The sequence below is a fragment of the Nipponia nippon genome, unplaced genomic scaffold (assembly GCF_047370975.1).
Source record: "Nipponia nippon isolate SJK-2023a ecotype South Korea unplaced genomic scaffold, ASM4737097v1 scaffold_4, whole genome shotgun sequence".
In the NCBI taxonomy this organism is placed as follows: domain Eukaryota; kingdom Metazoa; phylum Chordata; class Aves; order Pelecaniformes; family Threskiornithidae; genus Nipponia; species Nipponia nippon.
In genome coordinates this window covers 105,035,223-105,054,958 of record NW_028262358.1, presented here as the reverse complement: position 1 = coordinate 105,054,958, position 19,736 = coordinate 105,035,223, and the positions used below count along the sequence as shown (strand labels likewise).

Below are 19,736 nucleotides of genomic sequence, written 5' to 3'. Positions count from 1 at the left end.
AAGCCCATCTATACCATGTCTTCAAGCACCGTATCTGTCCATTCTTTAAATACCTCCAGGGAAGGAGGCTCAACCACTTCCCTGGGCAGCCTGTTCCAATGCTTGACTACCCTCTCGGTGAAGAAGTTTTTCCTAATGTCTAACCTAAACCTCCCCTGGCGCAGCTTGAGCCCGTTTCCTCTCGTTCTATCACTCATTACTAGGGAGAAGAGGCCGACCCCCATCTCGCTACAACCTCCTTTCAGGTAGTTGTAGAGAGCAATAAGGTCTCCCCTCAGCCTCCTCTTCTCCAAACTAAGCAACCCCAGCTCCCTCAGCCGCTCCTCAGAAGACTTGTGCTCTAGACCCTTCACCAACTTCGTTGCCCTCCTCTGGACACGCTCCAGCACCTCAATGTCCTTCTTGGAGTGAGGGGCCCAAAACTGAACACAGTACTCAAGGTGCGGCCTCACCAGTGCCGAGTACAGGGGCACTATCACCTCCCTGGTCCTGCTGGCCACACTATTCTTGATACAGGCCAGGATGCCATTGGCCCTCTTGGCCACCTGAGCACACTGCTGGCTCATGTTCAGGCGGCTGTCAGCCAACACCCCCAGGACCTTTTCCGCCAGGCAGCTCTCCAGCCACTCCTCCCCCAGCCTGTAGCGTTGCCTGGGGTTGTTGTGACCCAAGTGCAAGACCCGGCACTGAGCCTTGTTGAATCTCATGCAGTCAGCCCCGGCCCAATGATTCAGTCTGTCCAGGTCCCTCTGCAGGGCCTTCCTACCCTCCAGCAGATCGACACTTCCACCCAACTTGGTGTCATCTGCAAACTTACTGAGTGCAAAGCACTTCAGCTTCTTAAGGCAGAAACTAAAAATGCATTATCACAAAAGCAAACCTATATCTTAGGATCTTAATGAAACACCACCATTAAAAATTATCTAACTGTTAATTCAAAGACTCATCAAATAAAATAAAGAAATGAAGCATTTCCCATACTTGTAGGGAACTTCAAAACCAAAAGTTCTTTTCCATTCTTGTGGAGAATCGGAGCTGCATTTCCCTCAGCAGCAAGTATAAAAGGCACTTCCAAGTGGTCTCTAGTACAGCACCATAAGATCTGATAGCGAACATCTAGGGCTACCACTAGAAACATCATTCATCATTTAAGTTTAGGATTCCCTGTCATAAGTAGGCTTTTTCACCACCCAGCTTGGTTTTTCAGTAACCTAAGCTTTGGATAAACTTGTGATTTTAGACCCTTTCCTATGTAAAGCAAATGAAGTTTTTCAGTTGTTAAAAGGGGAAAAAATTCCTTTTACCAATCTACTTTTTTTTGATCTTTCCTCCAATCTACTTGGATAATACTGTAGTGCAGAAAGAAATTACATAGGAATCTGAATCTTACAACAGAAAACTGAGACTGAGTTTTAGAAACTACTTAAGTTATTTATAGTAACAAGAACAGAAATATTTATATATTATCATTGGTACTGTATGTTTCTGCTTACTAGCGTATTTTTAAAATTTGATCTAAATGTAGCATACTGGCTCTGTAAAGAAGCTATGAAAGGGCAAATACACATCTTTTTCCCTATGAAAGAGCAACGTATCCATTTGTTACCTTTTAAGTAACTTCTGATTCATATTTCATTCTCCACTAAAAATAATGAAAGATAACCTATACCACACAAAAGATCTGGTAATACTTATGTATCTGCTACCACCTGCTGACAAACAGCATTATTGACTTTGTCCTAGTCAATCTTAAAGAAGCAACTCCTAGTTTCCACTGCTGCTACAGTCGCCGACAGTAAAAGCTACATAAATTTTTTAATACAGTATGTTGTAGCCATAATAAGCCACTAATTTCCTATCCACCCAGCTTGTCTGCATCACAGATTCACCACTGACCAGCATATTCTGCTCATAAAGCAGCAACTATATCTTCATTCACTGAAGCTCTTCAGCTATTGCGGGTGGTTACTGTAGTTAAATTACTGAGCAATTACAAGAAACTGATTCCTCATTTACAAAAATCCAAAACCATTTCATTTGTTACATTAGCCGTAAGACTTTCCAAATGACAAGTCAATTTCTTCCAGTCTTATTTGACAATCTACAATGTGGAATCAAAACATCTTTTTCGCCCCAGTCTTAAAATGAAGAGCAGAATGGTAGTAGAAATGACCACCTTTGCATCACCCTACTTAATTTTACAATGCTTTAAGTAAAAGCCTCGACTGGCCTCCAGCTAATGTTGTTGTTGAGAAAAAGACTACCAAAAACCTAAAGAAAAACAGAGAAATACATCCTTAGTTTCAGGTATCTCACACTAAATTGCAGAAGTGTGACAGTGAAAAGAGACTAATTCATAGTGGTGACCTGTCTATGGCTATATGGTAGACTATAAGAAAATAGTATTTGTAATATTTACATATACATGCACTTCCAAACATTTTGAAAAAAAAAAAAAGCCAAAGCTTCATATCTGATAAGCCAAAGTGTCAGAAAAAATAATTTCATGAAAGCAGAATATGGAGCTATATATGACAGCATGGTTTGTTTGACAAAGCTAATCCTATTAAGATTCATGAAGTCTCCTGGCTTAGTTGATAGGAATCTGAGTTTGAAATCTCTCTTTAAGTGATGGGTCTTTAAGAGTGGTCTGTTCTTCCAGACCTACACGCATTTAGCAAAAGGAGTTATAAATGAGAGGTTTAACCTTTCAAATGTCTTATTCACTTTCCATTTTTTTCATTTGCAAAAAAAAATAGTATTTTTCACTTGACTTAAGTTCCTGCCTGGAGCGCTCAACTGGGTTTTTTGTTAGAAATTTCTGGCTGATCTTAAAACTCCCTTGTCCTGCACTTCCATCCCCAAGGCAGCTGAAACCAGACACTGGGTGTTGCCAATAGAAGACCAAAAAGCCAACATCAATGCTGGGCCACCGATCCAGAGTGCCCTGAATGCCTTAACACCAGCTGGACTCCACTGAGAAGATCGTGACAAAAAATACTCCAGCAGTAGTTTCCTACCTTCAGTATCAAATGCTAAAAACATAAGTAGAGCTTCTTGCCCCTTTTTCTGAAAAGGCAAGGTTATTTTTGAGGAACGCAATTTCAGTCATAGAAGGAGAAGAGATGTTTCTGACTTGGTGCTGCCCTCAGGAGAGGCAGCCACTGGGGTGTGGAGAGCCACCTTTGCTCTTCCTCCCAAATACGGGTCCAGTCACCATCTTTTTCGCCTCTGAGGGGATGAGGGCGGCACTGGAAGCACCACCCGTGCGAGACAAACGGCGGGCTTCCCCTGCGTTGCCCTAGAGGGAGAGACGAAGCTCTCCCTGCTGCCTAGCCCCTTCAGGCCACCACCGCGGGGCAGAGAACCAGCGGCCGCCGAAGCCTCGCGAGAAGCCGCCCAACGGCCGCGGCGGCGGCCGTTGGGCGGCTTCTCGCGAGACTTCGGCGCTTGCTGCCGCCGCCATGGAGCAACCGCTAAGGAGCCCGCCGGGGTTATCCGCCGTGCTGGCGGTGAGGAGGGAGCCGGAGCCGGGCTGGCTGGCCGCCGGGGGAGAGGGGAGGAGGCACCGGCCGCCGTGTGTGCCTGCGCCCCTCCGGGGCCGGGAGGGAAGCCCGCGCGGGGCTGTTCGCCCCTTCCCCGGCTTGGTACGGGGCGGGCTGGTGAGCGCGGTCCGTGACTGAAATCGGCTGTCGCTTCGGTGCCGGAGAAGGAAAGCTGCTCGCTCTAGCTGCCTGGTGACACTCCTTCTGCTGCCATAGCCTAATCTTCTTTTATTTTGTCCGTAGAAGACGGACTGGTCCGAGCCCTGGCTGGTGGGGCTGGCGGTTTTCCATGTCCTCTGCTTCCTCCTAACGTGCATCTCTTTCCAGCACTACCGGGTGCAAATAGGGCACTTCCTCTGCATGGGTGAGTCCTGTATTCATGCTTGCGTGAACGGGCATTCGGGTGATGAAGGGCATGTGCATTGTTTAAGCTGCTAGTACTGTCACGTAGCTTCTTTTGGTCTCTTAATGATAACCGTTTTCTTCACGTACTTGCACAGCACACGTGTGTATGCTTTGCAGCAGATAAAGAGCGTGCAAATTAGTATTTCTCCTGTAGTAACGCATGTGTCTACACCTGATAAACTGTTATAGAAGCTGCTATGACCTATAAATATGTATTTATTTAGTTTCCAAGATTGTGTGAAGACTACTTCATAAAACTCTGTCCTTAGTGAGGATCTGGGATAAGTCAGGTTTCTCTGCTTGGTAAATGCTGTGTGTATCACAGCTTCCCAGGAAATTCTTGCTGTGCTGGAGAAGCAGAAAAGAAATTGGCTGAGAGCCAGCAGTTGCGTTCTGCTCCGCCTGATTCAAATACTGCAGCTCAGTGAATGTGGTCAGCTTTCAGCTGGATACGTTTCTGGAGCAGGTTCACCATACGCCCTGCTGACAGCTGTGATAATGGCATGAGGAAGAGCAAGACTGGTTCAGTACATTGCAGTAGCAGCTTGTGTTATCTCAGGGTTTATCAGACTTCAGCTTGAGAATCCACAGTGGCCTTGCCTAGCCAAAGCTGTGTCTTTATAGATGACTGGATGAAAATCTAGTAGCTTTGCAGAGGGTATTTAGTTTAATTAAGATGGCATGGATTTGCGTTAGATCCACGTATTATGAGCAGTAGCTTGGTTCTAGCCATGGGTTGGATTTTCTGGTGGGTTGGATTTTTTTACACAGTACCTCAGTTCTGTCATGATTGCAGGAAGAATAAGCAATCGAAAGAGATTTGCAGGCAGAAAGCCACTTGAAGACTACATTCACTTTTTAAAATACCATTTAGTGAGCTAGTCAAGTTGGGAGAGGAAGCATAGCTTCCTCAAAACTGCAAATAACTCAGCTAAAGCTAAGGTTTCAATAACATTAAGTACCCCCACAAAGGAATCTAGAAACCTTAGTAATTTCTATACATCCATTTGTAACTGCAGAGTTCACAATGATCTACAGAGGGCAAAATGACAATGCCCTGTTTATGACACGTTGGGCCTGAAAGTTCCCTATAAGAACACAGGCTTTTCTGTCTTGAGACATTCAGAACTTCCAATGACATGCTGTTTTCTTTATTTCTCTAAAGTATTCCTGGTGTTACTAACACTAGTTTGAATGCCCCAGGTCTAAGTGCAGTGGAAAATGCAATGAAACTGATCATTGCTGGCATTTTAACAGAGCTATGATGTAAACTTGCTGTTAACAAGAAGAGCGCATAAAAATATCCATATTGCATCCAAGTCTTGTTTGTACCTGAAAAACTGAACCACTATTGATATGTCTGCAATATAAATAATTTTGTATTGTAGATAGTCAGAAGTAACTGAGGAAATTAGGAAATTATCACACTGTTTTTCCTTGGCAGCTAAGCAGCGATAGGTATGTTTATACTGTGCAGTACCAAGCAGAGATAATCCAGATGATGGCAAAACAAGATAGCACTCCTTCATATCACCAAACTAGTTATTTAATTGCTTGTGCAGGTTATCTTTAGCCACTGAATGTGTTTTTTTTGCATTGTTTCTTGTGGAAAATGATACAAGGACAAACTTAAAATTTAGTAGTTGTATTGCTTTTCTGTTAAACATGTGATTGCGCTGAATTTTCTTACTGCCTTGATGGCTTCATATTGCAAGTAATTGTTGAGTAAGAATATGCTAGTTTTCACCTGACTGTAGCAGGCTACTCTGCTATACACCTATTCAAACAAAGTTTGTATTTTACCAAAATGCTTATATATATATAGTACCCTAACTTCAGATAGTAATGTTAGCTATAGCAGCGTGACACCATAACATCTAAAATGATAACTTAATTCTATACCAGTTCTGGGGAGTGCTGGCATTTCTTTTTACAGACATAACTTAGAAGTAGTCACTGATTTTTTTTTATTTTTTTTTAGTTCATTTGTATGCTGAGCTCTTTCTGTAAGCTCAGATAAGTAGGATTTTATGTTTGTTTGTTTGTAATATAGTGGGTACGTTTTGTGATCACTTTATACTTCTTAGTAACTTAATGGGACATTTAAGTCAGAATTGGGTTTGTGCAATTATATATTAAATGTGTAATTTGATCTTCTGAGGATCAAGGAATTCTAATGTCTGGCATGTATACATCTTTAGTATACATGGCAGAACTGATGGCAGTTTAAAGAAATACTAAATCTGATATTTTTCTTTTGTTGTACAGTGGGCTTAGTGTACTGCGCTGAATATATAAATGAATTAGCAGCCATGAATTGGAGGTAAATTATTTCACTTTCATTTTCACATTTAAATTAATGTTCTTCTAAAAATATTCTTTTTTTCATATCATTCCCAGAAAGCATTAATTTAAAGAGAGTCACTCATGCCTCATCAGTAGAATGTGATGGCAGAGGGTTTTTTGCATTGATTGATATAAAACTTTTGAACGAAACCCTACAGTACAACATAGTTATCACTTAGCTTATAAGAAAAGGTAATTTTTAATAGCTAGCGTGTATTTATTGTACTGCTTAAAATCTGTGTTTAGATGAATGGTTGTAAACTAACTAGTCAGAGAACTAAGAAAAGCAGAGTGGGATGGTTAAGGGGAAGAGGATGTGAGCTTTGATGGGTTTTTTTGTTTTGTCTTGTTGGGTTTTCTTGGTAGTTATTCATGTTTAATAAGCTGAATTTAAGCACCACTTCTCAAAAATATCACTACAATTTCATAGACTTATTTATATGCACAAAAATATTAAAATTTGCTTGTTTTTCTAAGCCTCTGTACCCAAATTAAACTGATGGCTTATTTTCATAAGCACTGAACTAACCTTTCCCTGATGTAACTGGAAATTATGTGTTTAACATTACTTTATGCAGGCATCTAATTGTAAGTCTTTATGTTCCACTTCGGGCATACATTACCTAAATTACAGCTTTGCTACAGTTATTATTTCTGTTATCTTTTCACATATGAGTATCCAAAATACCTAAGAAAGTAATTTAAGACACTTCAGCATAAGCATGATTTCTGATGCACAAATATATATATTAATGTAGCCCCATTAGTAAGTTACTTAATCTATGGTTGTTTCATTTAGGTTTTGCACAGTAAAACCTTAAAGAAGAGAAAGACTGGTATTGTAATAAATATTCATAATTGATGAGATAGATTGTCTCTTTGTTCTGACTTAATACAGTAGAATGTTGGCCTATGCTTGGGGATTCTAAGAAGTAGGATAATCTGTACAATGTCAATGTTGAATAGTTACTGTGTAATGTTATGTGAACTACACTGAATAAAGCTTCCTCTTGTATTTTTCTTTTTTTTATTTCTTTCAGGCTGTTTTCTAAGTACCAATACTTTGATTCAAGAGGAATGTTTATTTCATTAGTATTTTCAGCACCACTGCTGGTGAATACTGTTATAATTGTGGTACGTATGTATTCATTTATATGGATGCTTTCATTAAATTGATAAGTAAATGTATGTGGATTAGGTAAATTTAATAATTTACTTACTTTTCAGGTCACCTGGGTTTACAGAACTTTGAATGTAATGACTGAACTGAAGACACTACAGCAGAGAATGAAAGCAGAAAAGGAGAAAAAGAAGTGAAAGTGCCTAACACTCTTTTTTTTTTTTTAATTGTAATAATACCTGTCGAGGTAATCAGTCATTCTGTATGTTTATCCAGAAACAGCAATGGTTTTGTGTCTGATGTCAAGAGGACTTCACAACATGAAAGCAGGTATCTAACAATACATTTGAATTGGCCGTGAAATTGAGAAACCCAGTCTTAACAGGTCTTTCAGCCCTTCAATGTAAGATAGTTTTCACCATGACCAAGGCTTTTAGTAATGGTGAGACACAATCTTCCAGTCAGTTTCCATTTGCACATGTATTTTTTAACTATGTCTTAACTGTGTGTTTATTAAGTATCCAGTCTTCTGCTGCTTAAGCCAATTGGAGATGTGTTGTGAATTCCAGTAAATGAGGGATTGTATTCAGAATACCTCAGGAATCCATGCTTCTGTGAAGCATTAAACTTCTTTATAAATCAAGTTTCATACTTCCTATGTGTATTGTGTGCCAGTAGCATTTTATAAATAAAATTATCCATTGAATCTTAAATGGAGTTAATTTGAATTAATTTTTAATAAGATTTTTTCTTTCTTTTTTCTCATAAAAATTACCAGTTTGGTAAAATCATGTATTTCATTTGTGTAATTCAAAATGATCTCTGCCTTTTTTTCAATTTACATCTCATGATTTTAATGCCACTAGATAAATATCTTTTCTTAAAACTGGTTGTAATTTTTATAGTATTTTTTTGCTTATTTGGAGAACAGAAAGGAAGGTGAGAAACTTTAGAATGTTCTATGGAATTTTGTTCTTATTTTTTAGATTACTTTTTTTTATGCTTTACTTTTTTTTTTTAATAAATAACTGAAAATAAAAATGACTGGTAAAAATGAAGAAGACTTTAGTTTTGCTCAGAGTAACCTGTTTTTATTGGATTAAGGAAATTTGTGTAGGGAAATGAACACAATGGAAAACTGTCTTTAAGTTTGCATGTATTTGTGAAATTAATTCTAAATAGTTGAATAGTCTTCACAACAGTAGAAGTAGGGATCTGAGGGAGGTAAGCAGATGAATATGTATACACAGTTTGCGAGTCTCCTAGTTAGGGAGAGAGTGAAACTGTTTCTGGAGGGCTTCACAGCATTGTGGAAGGGCAGTGCCGTGTTAGTCTGGGATCCATTTCTTTACCTTTCCCATGGATTAACTTAGCATAGCTGTCCTCACTCATTGCTCTATCGAGAATTACAGACACCTAGGCTACTTTGTATTAGGAAACTAAATAGATGCAGGCTTGCTATTTTGTCCCATAATTGTCCATTCAGTTGCGACTCTTGATGCAATGTTGGCTAGTGTCAACTGTCACTTCTCCATGAAAACATCTCTAGTGATCTGGGAGATAGCCTGTGCCTTTTGGGAACAGTCCCTGTTCTGAAGGAGTGAATAGAATCTATCCAAATGGCTGCAAGATAGGCTGCAGCACCTGTCTTCAGGACCAAGGATCAGGCCTGTTTGATTTTATATAGATAGATGGTAGTCCTCCCAGGCTGGTTTAGAGAAGTTCAACTTTGCTCTTACGATTTGATAGGGAAAGGTATGCTATTTTTCATACATGGCCCTAAGCATGACCACACAAATGTTGTGCTCCTGACTTTCCTCTTGTGAACTGTTCTGCAACAGTATCAATGCACAATTGTTTTTGTATCACACACTTAAAGCTGTAGTACCTCATCATACTGAGATACCACCTGTTAGCAATAGCTTTTGGCTTCACAGTATGTATGAATTTGATTCACAATAAATGAGGTGGTTCAGAGCAGCTAAGCAGCAAGTCTCTCAGAATGGAGAACAATGTGCCTTGTTTAGTACCTCCAAGGCAAACTTTCCCCAAATAGTTCAGTATTTTGTCGTCTTTCTTGTGTGTGACGTTGGCAATAAATGAAAATTCCCTCTTCTGTAAGTATGTGAAACTGATGAGATACAGCAATTACAACTGTCCTTTCTAGCATAACATAGACAAGATAACAGAAATTACTTTTTCTGTATTGCCCAATTTTGTGCTATTCTTCTTGGCACAAGATTTATTAGAGACATTCTCTCTACCTTTGGGAATCCCAAGTAAAATAAAAAAACGCCGTGCTTGCTTAAATTCTCTTTCCTCTTCCTCTCAGTGTAGTTGACCTTTCAGGCAGTATTTCATTTTGTATTGCATTACCAGAGTAATTTTTGCCCTTTAATGTAAGATCCCAGGGCATTACAGCCCTTTAACAAAGTTGAAGAACAAAGAACCCTAGAGTGTGAGTGGCGGGCACTGTATTTTTAATTAGCAAGTAAAAATCCATTTGAGCTGTGTGTTACCTGTTGATTTCTGATACCACTGAGATAATCTGATAGCTAGTAGGCGGATAATACTTGGTTTAGAAAGTATTAGCATGGTGAGGGTTTTTTTGTCTTCTAAAAGTATTGCTGAATGAAGGTATAAACGGCTGCAAATTCCAAAATTATATCTTTTTTTTTTTTTTTTTTGAAGGACAAACATCTCAGAATGTATACTTCAAAAATGTAAGCTTGGTGTTTTTAAACCATCCCTGACTACTGAAACTATAATAAGTAAATGTAACAGTTCTAGAAGATAAATTTTCACAAACACAAAAATGTGGTTTCCATATATGTTTGCCAGAAAAATATTCCCATTTTCTACATTTCAGAAAGACTCAAACTTTTATCTGAGTCGTCCGCTAACTAACTGCCTAAGAAACACTAAGTTTAAAAAAAAAAAGTACGTGTCTCTAACCATAAGAGGAACCCTCAGAATTAAGTGTGGCTTTTCTTCATTATGTGACTGGATTTATGAAGTGATAGTGCAATAACATAATGTAAGGGCCTGCTTGCTGACAAGCCAAAATAATTACATCGTGAATTTAGAGACTGTTTTGCGTATTTATAATTTTGTGTGTATAAGTGAATGAGAGCCAAATGTTTAAGGCTAGTGGAATATGTTTGCTTTTAATTGGGAGATCTGAATTTAGGTTGCTTGCAAAAGAGCCTGTTTCAGTTTGGAACGTGCATACAGAAAAGCTGGTAGCTGCTCAGTTGGATCCTTTTGGAGACTAAGACGAGACAGCGGTAATTTGTTACTGGTTCTGTGTGTCTCGCAGGCAGTGACTCCAATCTTCAGCCTTCCTTAACATGTCTTTCCACGACAGCACATGGTGTCAGCCAGTGTGGAAAAACATTAAAAGGGAGAAAGTAATATTAACCTGGCAATTTTACCATAGTAGAAAGTAGTTTTGTTGCATATAAATCTGTGAAAAGATAGATTAGCAGAATTTAGTTGGCAAACTTCCTGGAATTTGAAGTTGGCCTTGTTCCCTATGGAAAAGTAATAACTGAGATGAGATGAGTTTCTAAGAATGAGAACCTAGAATTCTTCTTTTTCCACATCCACTGGAATGCCATATCCTTAGCTTGGAGTGTGTTTTCACCTCTTTTTGGTCCAACGAATCTCATTATTCTAGACAAAATGGAACAGATCCAGTAAGGGAATTTGAATGTCTGTTCCTCAGGAGTATTTGCTAGCTTAGTAGATACATGTTCTGGATATCCCCATCTCCCATAAAAAAACCACCTATCTCCCAAAGGCACTGAGGGACAGTAAATTGAGGTCTCCTGCATCCTTGTGTGTATTCTAAATAAAGAACTTTGAAAAACAGTCTTAGTACTTTTTATCAGCTTAAAAGAAGGGGTCTGCTTTAGGAAAGCTTTGTTAGATGGTGATCTGCTGTGGCTGTGAATCCTAAATGGAGGAAGAGTCTGTGGAGAATTGCTTTGTGGATTTCAAGAATCATAACCTCAAATCTTCAACTGTTTTGTGTAGGAACTGGGAATGTCAGGAAAAAGAGTGGTGATTCTTTGGGTGAACAAGATAGAAAGGAATACAGCTGTAATGTAGGGAATATTCTATTTCTTTAAATACAGCTAAACATTTTTGCTTACTTTTATTGTAAGCTTGATTAAAAATTAGAAGCAAAATGTAATTTTTCACTGCAGATGAACACACCATTTTTACAATTAATATATCAAAGTATGCTTCTCTGTTTAAGAAACTCACATATTGTGTATATTTGTTTATTTAAATGTTTTTAATATTTCTAAATACGTTTTAAATATTTTAATGTGTTTCCACAAAAGAAAAGGAGTGGTTTTTTTCTGTGCATCGGGGGAAGAGATCATTACAGTTAACCAGACTCGCCACTGGATGTCACTATCTCACCTGCAAAAGCTGACTCAAAGCATTACTTTTGAGCCGGTTCTGTAGACCTTTTACCATGGCTTCATAAATACATTCTGCGGCATTTTGGAATGGCCAGGAAGGCTTGGGCTGTAGCCTCTGAAAGCATAAATTGTTCTCTGAGCTCCAAGGTGCACCTCCAGTCACTTTCAAATGTTTATTGACACTCTTGCTTTTTATATTTAAAAGTACTTTTTGTAGCAGGGATGATGTGCATATATGCTTCCAGAGTCAGGACTGCGGGGTTATTTTGTGTTTTAAAGCTTCCTAATGCAGCAAGGAAATAAATACCCCTTTTGCTCATACCTACATTTCATATGGAGGATCCTGTCTTCAACCAGTTAAAAGGAAGTATAACAACGAAAAATAAAACAATTATGTTATTGTGTGAACAATATGCAGAAGAGCTTGTTGAAGCAGTCTGGTTCATGAACTGACAGAGCTTATGCATGTCTTCCATTTCTTTGTGTTTTACCCTTGCATAATGCGTCATTACCAAGTCTGTCCTTAGTATGTTACGTAGCTAGCAGTCACTTACAGTCACGATTGAGGTTCTCAGAATATCTGAAGTCACTTCAGACTTTCTCCACAATCTGGCAAATGCTACTTGATGATGTTCAGAGGCTTTATGACTTCATTTGAGAAGTTGTAGGTGCAGAGTTCTCTGCTTGATGTTCCCCTTTGTGTACCAGGTTTTAAACCTGTTTTTTTATTTATCCGTGGAATTCATCTGAGCTCTGTTTCCACCCACTGCCTCTTTGAGAATACAGACTTCCAGTTTGAATGGACTTCAGTCCCCCTCCTGTGATTTACATGCATACACATACACATAACAACTCTGAAAAGATGAGGCAATTATAACCCAGCGTCCTTGTAAAATGCTAGCCTCATAACTCAAAACCGATGTGCTTTGTGAACCTCTGTTTTGTTGTCTGTCTTCGGACCAGTTTCTCCAAATTGTGGCCATACCTATACCACCGTTTTACTGCAAAACTGGAACAGTGTTGCACTGAATATGAAATATCTCAGAGGACTCAAAAGGAAGGCCTCTACATTTCCTATATTTGTGTCTATTGTTTCATATAAATATGAACTGTGGGAACGTTTCTCGTGTAGTTTCACGAGCATAGTGAAGCCAGGAAAACAGTTGTAACTGGTAACATGTTACACTGCTACAAGGAGTGACTTTAAGTGGTCCCACTGAAATCGCAGTCCTGTTTTCTTTGGCACTGTCCAGAGTTAGAACCAGTTGAAACCAACATCAGGATCAAATGTGTTGCCTCTTTCATCTGAAAACGTTATAATAATTAGTAAGGCATTCAGCAGAACTGATTGAAACAAGGCACATTTCTTAAAATGGACAAGTTCCAAGTGTCATTTATAACACGCTTGTTAATCCAGCCCTGAATCAAAGAAATACAATCTTGTATACCTTTCCTTCCTTCTGATCCAGCAAAAACCTGAGAAAAAAGGTTTGCACAGTGACCTGAGGGGAAGCAGAATGAAGTTCAGATGGACAAAGAGGTATCTAGGCTAGGACCGTTCACTGAAATCATACTTATCTCTCAGGATTGTGTAATAAATACACCTAAGTAGTAGTTTCAACTAGCAGGGCAGGGCATGAAGTTTTTCATAAAATTAGGGCTGATACCCCTTGACCTTAAGGATCCCTAAGCTTGGAAGGGTTTTAATATGGTAGAAACAAGGTATTACAAATTCTTCAAGTCATTTAAGTAATCGTGCTGTGGAATTGGGATAAATACACAAACAAAGGCAGAAGTGTGCTATTCCTTTGCAGTCTGCAGTAATGATCTACCCAACAGCTCATTAGTATTATATCTTAAAGTAATATATAGTCGGATCTACAAGACATGAATCATTTTAGGTCCCTAACTGTAAGAGTCATGCCTCTGATACCATACTCTTCACCTTGATTTAGGGATTAGTGAGAGTAATCACCTTCCTGTAGCCACCTTGGAGAGAATGTGATTTGTAAGGTTTGTGTTCAAGCAAAAGCGTCACAAAAATCAGGAAGCTGATGTACCAAACAATTAATATGGAAGTCTTCAACCCTTCATGGCAAAGTATTTTCCAGCAGAATTCAGGGAACTGTAAGATTTTGGTTGTTTAAATACATTCGATCCACAGCAGTGTTGTAAAATGGGATTAGAAATAGATTTAAGGGTTTTACTTAAAGGTGTTGGGTTTGTAGGTTAATTGATAGTGAGACCTTTTGTAAGTAATCACAGTCTGTTTTTTCTTTGAAATCACAGAGTCAACACAAAAAAACAGCCCAATTTTATCTATTTTCTTGTTTCAGTGGCCCTAAATCCTAAATTAGACTAATCATTCTACAGTAATTATCAAAAAGCAGGACACAACATCCCTCTGATTAAGAACTAATTTATTAAAAAAGCTCATTAGACCAGTTTCTTTCTAGCAATTGGTTTATTGATTTTTACCACCAAAGATTCAAATTAATTAGTAGATAGTGTGTGTTATCGAAGTTTTCTGCTTCCCCCATGTTGTAGGAAGAACAAATTTAACATGCAAAATTAGCTGGCTGTATTTATATGTGAACAAACAATGACAACTGCAATGGTATATGATTTCCATGTAATTCTTTTTGAAATAGAAGTAAAAATATTCCAAAATATTATTACATAGTGCTTCTTCAGAAACTGATTTTTCAGTAACTGTGATACTTAAAGAAAGAATTTGAAAATGTACAGAACACACAGCTTATAGGTAAGCTATGGTTCCCTAAACTATTAACTTTTATAAAGTTTATAAAAAGTTTGGTAAGTTTTATATTTGAATGAAATATACTGGAGAGATTGATTTATACATCTGTCAGAAAAGAGAAGGCAAGCTCTTCTCCAAGCTCTGAAGAAACTAATGGAATTTATGACTTTCAAGACTTCTACATTAAGAGAAATCATCCAAAAAGACTCTGCAATCACAATTTTGACACTTTAAGTGGAGTGAAATACGTTGGGAGTCTTTCAATTTTTTTTGTAGTATGAACTGCAAGTCATATCAATACATTTCTAAAGTGAATAGTAAAATGAATACACTTAAAGACAACTTGTCATGGTTGCATCATGATCAAGAAATACAAAATAAATGCCAAAAGTAAGTTAAAATTACAGAAAAAAAATTATATGATTATCGCATTCTTTCAACTGACTACATATTTAATTCTTGTGCATGTTAATATATATCAATATTGACAAATTCCAGACTGCAATAGCTCAAAAACGTCACCAAAACTCCTTTAAATTGAAAGATGGACACCTTGTCCTCTCAAATAAAAACTACCCTATTTTAAAAGTCTAGCTGAAGCTTCACACAAAATGTTGAATGAAAATGCTAGAAATATACTAATTGCATGAAAGTTAATATTCATTGCATTTCTTTTTTTTTTATTTTACCTAGGAAATCATGGGTTAAAGTACTACTAGTCAGAAAATATTATAGTCAGTTAAACGCCACCAAAGCTGCCTGGTTTTGTTGTATATATGCCCATTAGGTAGACACATACTAATTCAATTCTAATTGGCAACAGCCATTATCATTCAGGATCATTAACTTAGATGGTTATTGTAGAAGATACCCTTGTAGAGTGTTCATCTCGTTTAAATTTAACCCAGTTAAGTATGATACACTATAGCTGTATTAACTCATCAAAAAAGATAAAGTAGAGAATATACATAATTATTTCAATTAAATACATAATTGGCAGTATTATATCTTAGCTAGAAAGCAATCAGTTTGCTTTGTAACCCTTAGAGGGCTCCATCGCTATGTAGTACTGGGAAACAGGCTAATTTGACATCTTAACATATTCTGACATCTACTGTAATTTAATTTAGGCCTTATATTAACTCTGTTTACATGGTTTTAACTGTGTGCAGAACCTTCCAAGCTGGTTAAGAGGTCTGATGACGTAGATTTAGGATTGTGGGATGAAGTAGAATTTCTACAAAGCTGTTACGTATAGATTTACCGGAATTAGTGTCATAAATGTGACAGGATTCTCAGTTCCCAAATTTCAAAAGCATGAGGACTGGTCCAGAGGCAAAATGATTAAATCATGACTTAATAATTTCTCATGATTTTCTGAATGCTTCACTGTCCATCCAGAGTGTCTGTGTGTAAATGACAGCATTGCAGTGCAGCTTTTTCTCTTTAACAAGCTAATAAAGAGGTCGGGGCAGGGGGAATCTCTTACGGGGGAAGAAGTGTAAGAGTCCCCCCTTTTCTTCCTTCCAGGGGATTCAGGTGTGACTCAGCTCCTTTCTAGAGGCATGAAAACAGCTAAGAGTAACAATAGCTCTAGCAAAGGGCTAGCATCACAAATAAGAAGTGTTTGATACGAAAGAGAAGAAAGCACAGTTGTGGTAACAGTGAACTTGCATCCACGTATCAACTGTCTATGTCTAGAAGAAGATGCTATTTTAAAGCCCAAAGTGAGGGCTACCATACTGAGATATGAGAGACCTTGAAGGACAGTTGCAACTTCACAGATGGTTCCCTGTGCGCAGCAAATGGGAAGGGGGCTGGAATGGAACTGGAAGTGAGGCATGCATAGAAACAAATTCGGGTAAAGTGAGGCGGTGAAGTCAGATGTGCTTTTGTTTGTTTGAAGTATTTTTTTTTAAAAGCTAATATTTTGAAAGAAAAGGTAAGAAGAAAATCAAGGCAAAGAATAAGCAGAGGAAACACTGCATGAAAAAAGCACGAGATGAGGTGGATGTTTTGGGACAAGTGGAGGAAATAGAGCGACTGGACATTTCTACATCTGGGAGAAGGAAAGGAGAAGACAGTTATCTGAGGGAAAAGAGAAATAGACAATGAAGTAAAAAGAAACATTCCTTACAGCCTGCCAGCTTTCTCTGGGAAGAAACTGGCACATTCCTGTGGATAAAGATCCTCCACAAGAGCTCCTGTGAGAGGGGTCAAAATTACATTGCTCATGGAAGCTGGAAACTCTTCTAAACCCATCAAAACATGAGAATGAAAGCTCTCTTTCAGAAATAGCAAACACTTAATAAATAGGTCAGTGCTGAGAGTTAAAAGCCGTTTAACCTCATGCACTGCCTCCTCCGCTCTGCTGAAGAGGGAGACTGACCACAAAATATTTCTCCCTGTTCCTTTACTCTGTGGATTAGGGTGTGCTTTATGAGTCAAAATGTTTCCCTCAGCTCAGTTCATCTAGAGCATGAAGAAATTAGCCATGACCGTTTCAGCTCACAATCAGGCAACCACAAAGAAGTGTCTTTGCCAGGATCAATACTTTGCTCTGCATTTTCAGACTCACCCGATCTGAGCTCTCTGAAGCGAAACCGCTGCCAGCGTGATCTCTTCCTTGACTGCGTTTCCATCGCAGTGGAAATGGGAAGTCCTGTGTTGCTCCACCGAGAAGTCCCCGATGGGTTTCCATACAACAAACGGTGCTCTAGTCGCTACAGGATTCAGTGTCAGGAGACTCATTCAGAAGGTCGCTGGTTAACTATGTATCCTGGAGCATGCTAAATGACCTCCCTACTGAAAAAGGGGAAATTACCCACATTGCTAAGATTCTTTTATAGCCTTGGTGAAAAGGGACTCTATGAACACAAAGGTATTGTTATTAATATTAGTCTTTATTCTTGAAGAAGGAGTTAATTTTCCAAGAGAAGAGAAAAAGAAAATAGGTATCCTGGCAAGAATGGGATGTTTAACAGTAAGAAACCAAAATTTTATGCCATCTTGATTTAAAGTATTTTTCTAATACTAGTAAGCCTCCTGTCTAAAATAAGAAAATAAGATTTTAAAAGTGAAATGAATGACTGTAGTGCTAGTAAGGGTAGAATAGTTTAAGGTGAAAAAATATATGAAAAATATAATTCCAGCAAATTTAAAAGAAATAGGCAGGAAGGAAGGAAAATTATTGCATGAATCATACTCCCTTGGGTAACAGTGTCAGCAGACTTGAAATCATCATGTTGCATAGGACAAACAGATGAGCAAATTGATGAGTAACTGACAAAAACTTTTTTTTTTCGTGAACACTGAACTAGCAAACAGCTCTTTTTATATAATAAAGATGTGAGGTAATCACTACCATCTCTCTGAAAGTCAGAGCTATAAAGAAGGATATAAAAGAGCAGATGGTATGTTATGATGATGCCCTAACAAATGCAAACAGCCGTAGTACTGCAAGAATGTTTCTTCACGGACCAATTTAAACACGGTGAATAGATTTTGCCCTTATTACCTTATAGCAGATATTTCTAGCATGGTTTAGCCCATTAGATTTGTCTCAGTTCTTTACACCACATGGCTCAAATTTCATAACTAGAAGGGTGTGAATTTAAGCTGATCTCTTGCTGGGCCTAGGTTCGTTCCTCTGTTAGGCGGAGTGAGAGCCAACATGTAAGCAGTTTCGATAATCAAGGAGTATTGACTTGGGCCCTAAGCTGACATTATAAATCAGTATTTTTTTAAACTTGTTGAAACTTTACTATGTTTGTATCTATCTTGATCTCCCAAATTCATTTTTTTTAGTTCTTTCTTGGTTAGGCAGGGAGGTAATGGATCAGATGTATTTCAGATTGCAAGTTTTTATGATTGCTCTCCTACCTTGCGGTGATGCCAGCAATTCTGTTCCTCAAGCAGCACTTCAGTTAACCCTGCAAAGTGCTTGCACAGAACTAGCAGTAAGTAATTAGAACAATATTACAATTCTAATGTGAAAAACTAACCATACCCAGAAGTAATTTGGTACTGCCAAAGCATTGGTACAAAGATATCTACTAGAAACAAGATGGACTCTGAGGAGAAACAGAAGACAGTAGAGACCACTGGGGAGCCAATGGGGATACTCCTTTTTCTTTGCTGACTTCTCTGAAAACTTAATATTTTCCTCTCAAATGAGATTTACAGCTTGAAAATACTGATAAACTCTGTACTACAGCAAGATGTCAAGGCAGCTCATGTCTTTTAAAAATTACACTTTATGCAACATATGAACTTCAGTTATGATTTCCCAAACTGCAGTGTGGGAACGAAAGATAAAAGGTTCCCAAATAGGGTGTGAGAGCAATTGTAGCCTAGCTGCAATGGGATAGTATGCTAGCTGTTAGTGATAGGGATGGAAGTACAAATGGTAAAGTGAGAGGAAGATAGAAGACAAATCTATATGGCAAACACTCCACATAAAAAAGACAAATTAGTAATTATATCTGACCTGATTTACTTTGCAAACCTTCCAATTCTTTATGTCAATACATGGAAAAGGCTATAATCCTCATCTCAAAGAATGTGACTATCAAAACAGCATCTGTCTCAACACTTAAATACAAAGATGAAGTATTCAATGTTAATTTCTAAGACTGCAGTCTCAAAGGTAGCTCATTTGCAGTTATACCTGTCTTTTATATAGCTTGTGGAATGCCTGAAATCCATTCACCTTCAATAAGATGTACTGTAAACTATTTATTAAAATATATGAAAAGCACAAAATACTGAAATAATGCTAAGTAATATCACAAAATACATTTATGGATGTAACTTTCTATTTTCTATTAAAAAGGCTAATAGACAAATACAAATAAGACAAACACAGCCTTTCTTTTTATGACACAAAAAGCGGAAGAAGGGTAGCATAACTCTCCTGGAGAAGCAGAAATTGGAAGACAGAAATTATAAACTCTTTTTCACATTTTAAATCTTCCTACTTTCATTTGTGAAACATAAATTCTTAGCTTAATGTTCTTGAATGAAACAGCTGCAGTGGTTCTATTTTTTAAGTACATCTACATGATCCAATGCAGCAAACTCATGTAGATATTCTCAGCTTGGTTTAAACCAGCTACCTGTTC

At 38.0% G+C, this 19,736-nt stretch overlaps 1 protein-coding gene across 1 annotated transcript; it reads left to right on the top strand.

The window, feature by feature from the left end:
- Positions 1–3,448: 3,448 nt before the first annotated feature.
- On the top strand, positions 3,449–8,433 carry TMEM18 (transmembrane protein 18). Its single transcript, XM_087775249.1, has 5 exons — positions 3,449–3,512; positions 3,789–3,909; positions 6,219–6,273; positions 7,337–7,430; positions 7,524–8,433. The coding sequence occupies exons 1-5, from the start codon at positions 3,465–3,467 to the stop codon at positions 7,611–7,613; spliced, it is 408 nt and encodes a 135-aa protein (XP_087631375.1). The 5' UTR covers positions 3,449–3,464; the 3' UTR covers positions 7,614–8,433.
- The last annotated feature ends 11,303 nt before the right edge of the window (positions 8,434–19,736 follow it).

Coding starts and splice junctions, on each gene's coding strand:
- TMEM18 (XM_087775249.1), top strand. CDS start 3,465: ATGGAGCAACCGCTAAGGAGCCCGCCGGGGTTATCCGCCGTGCTGGCG. Junction 3,910..6,218: donor AGGGCACTTCCTCTGCATGG/GTGAGTCCTGTA, acceptor TTTGTTGTACAG/TGGGCTTAGTGTACTGCGCT. Junction 7,431..7,523: donor TGAATACTGTTATAATTGTG/GTACGTATGTAT, acceptor CTTACTTTTCAG/GTCACCTGGGTTTACAGAAC.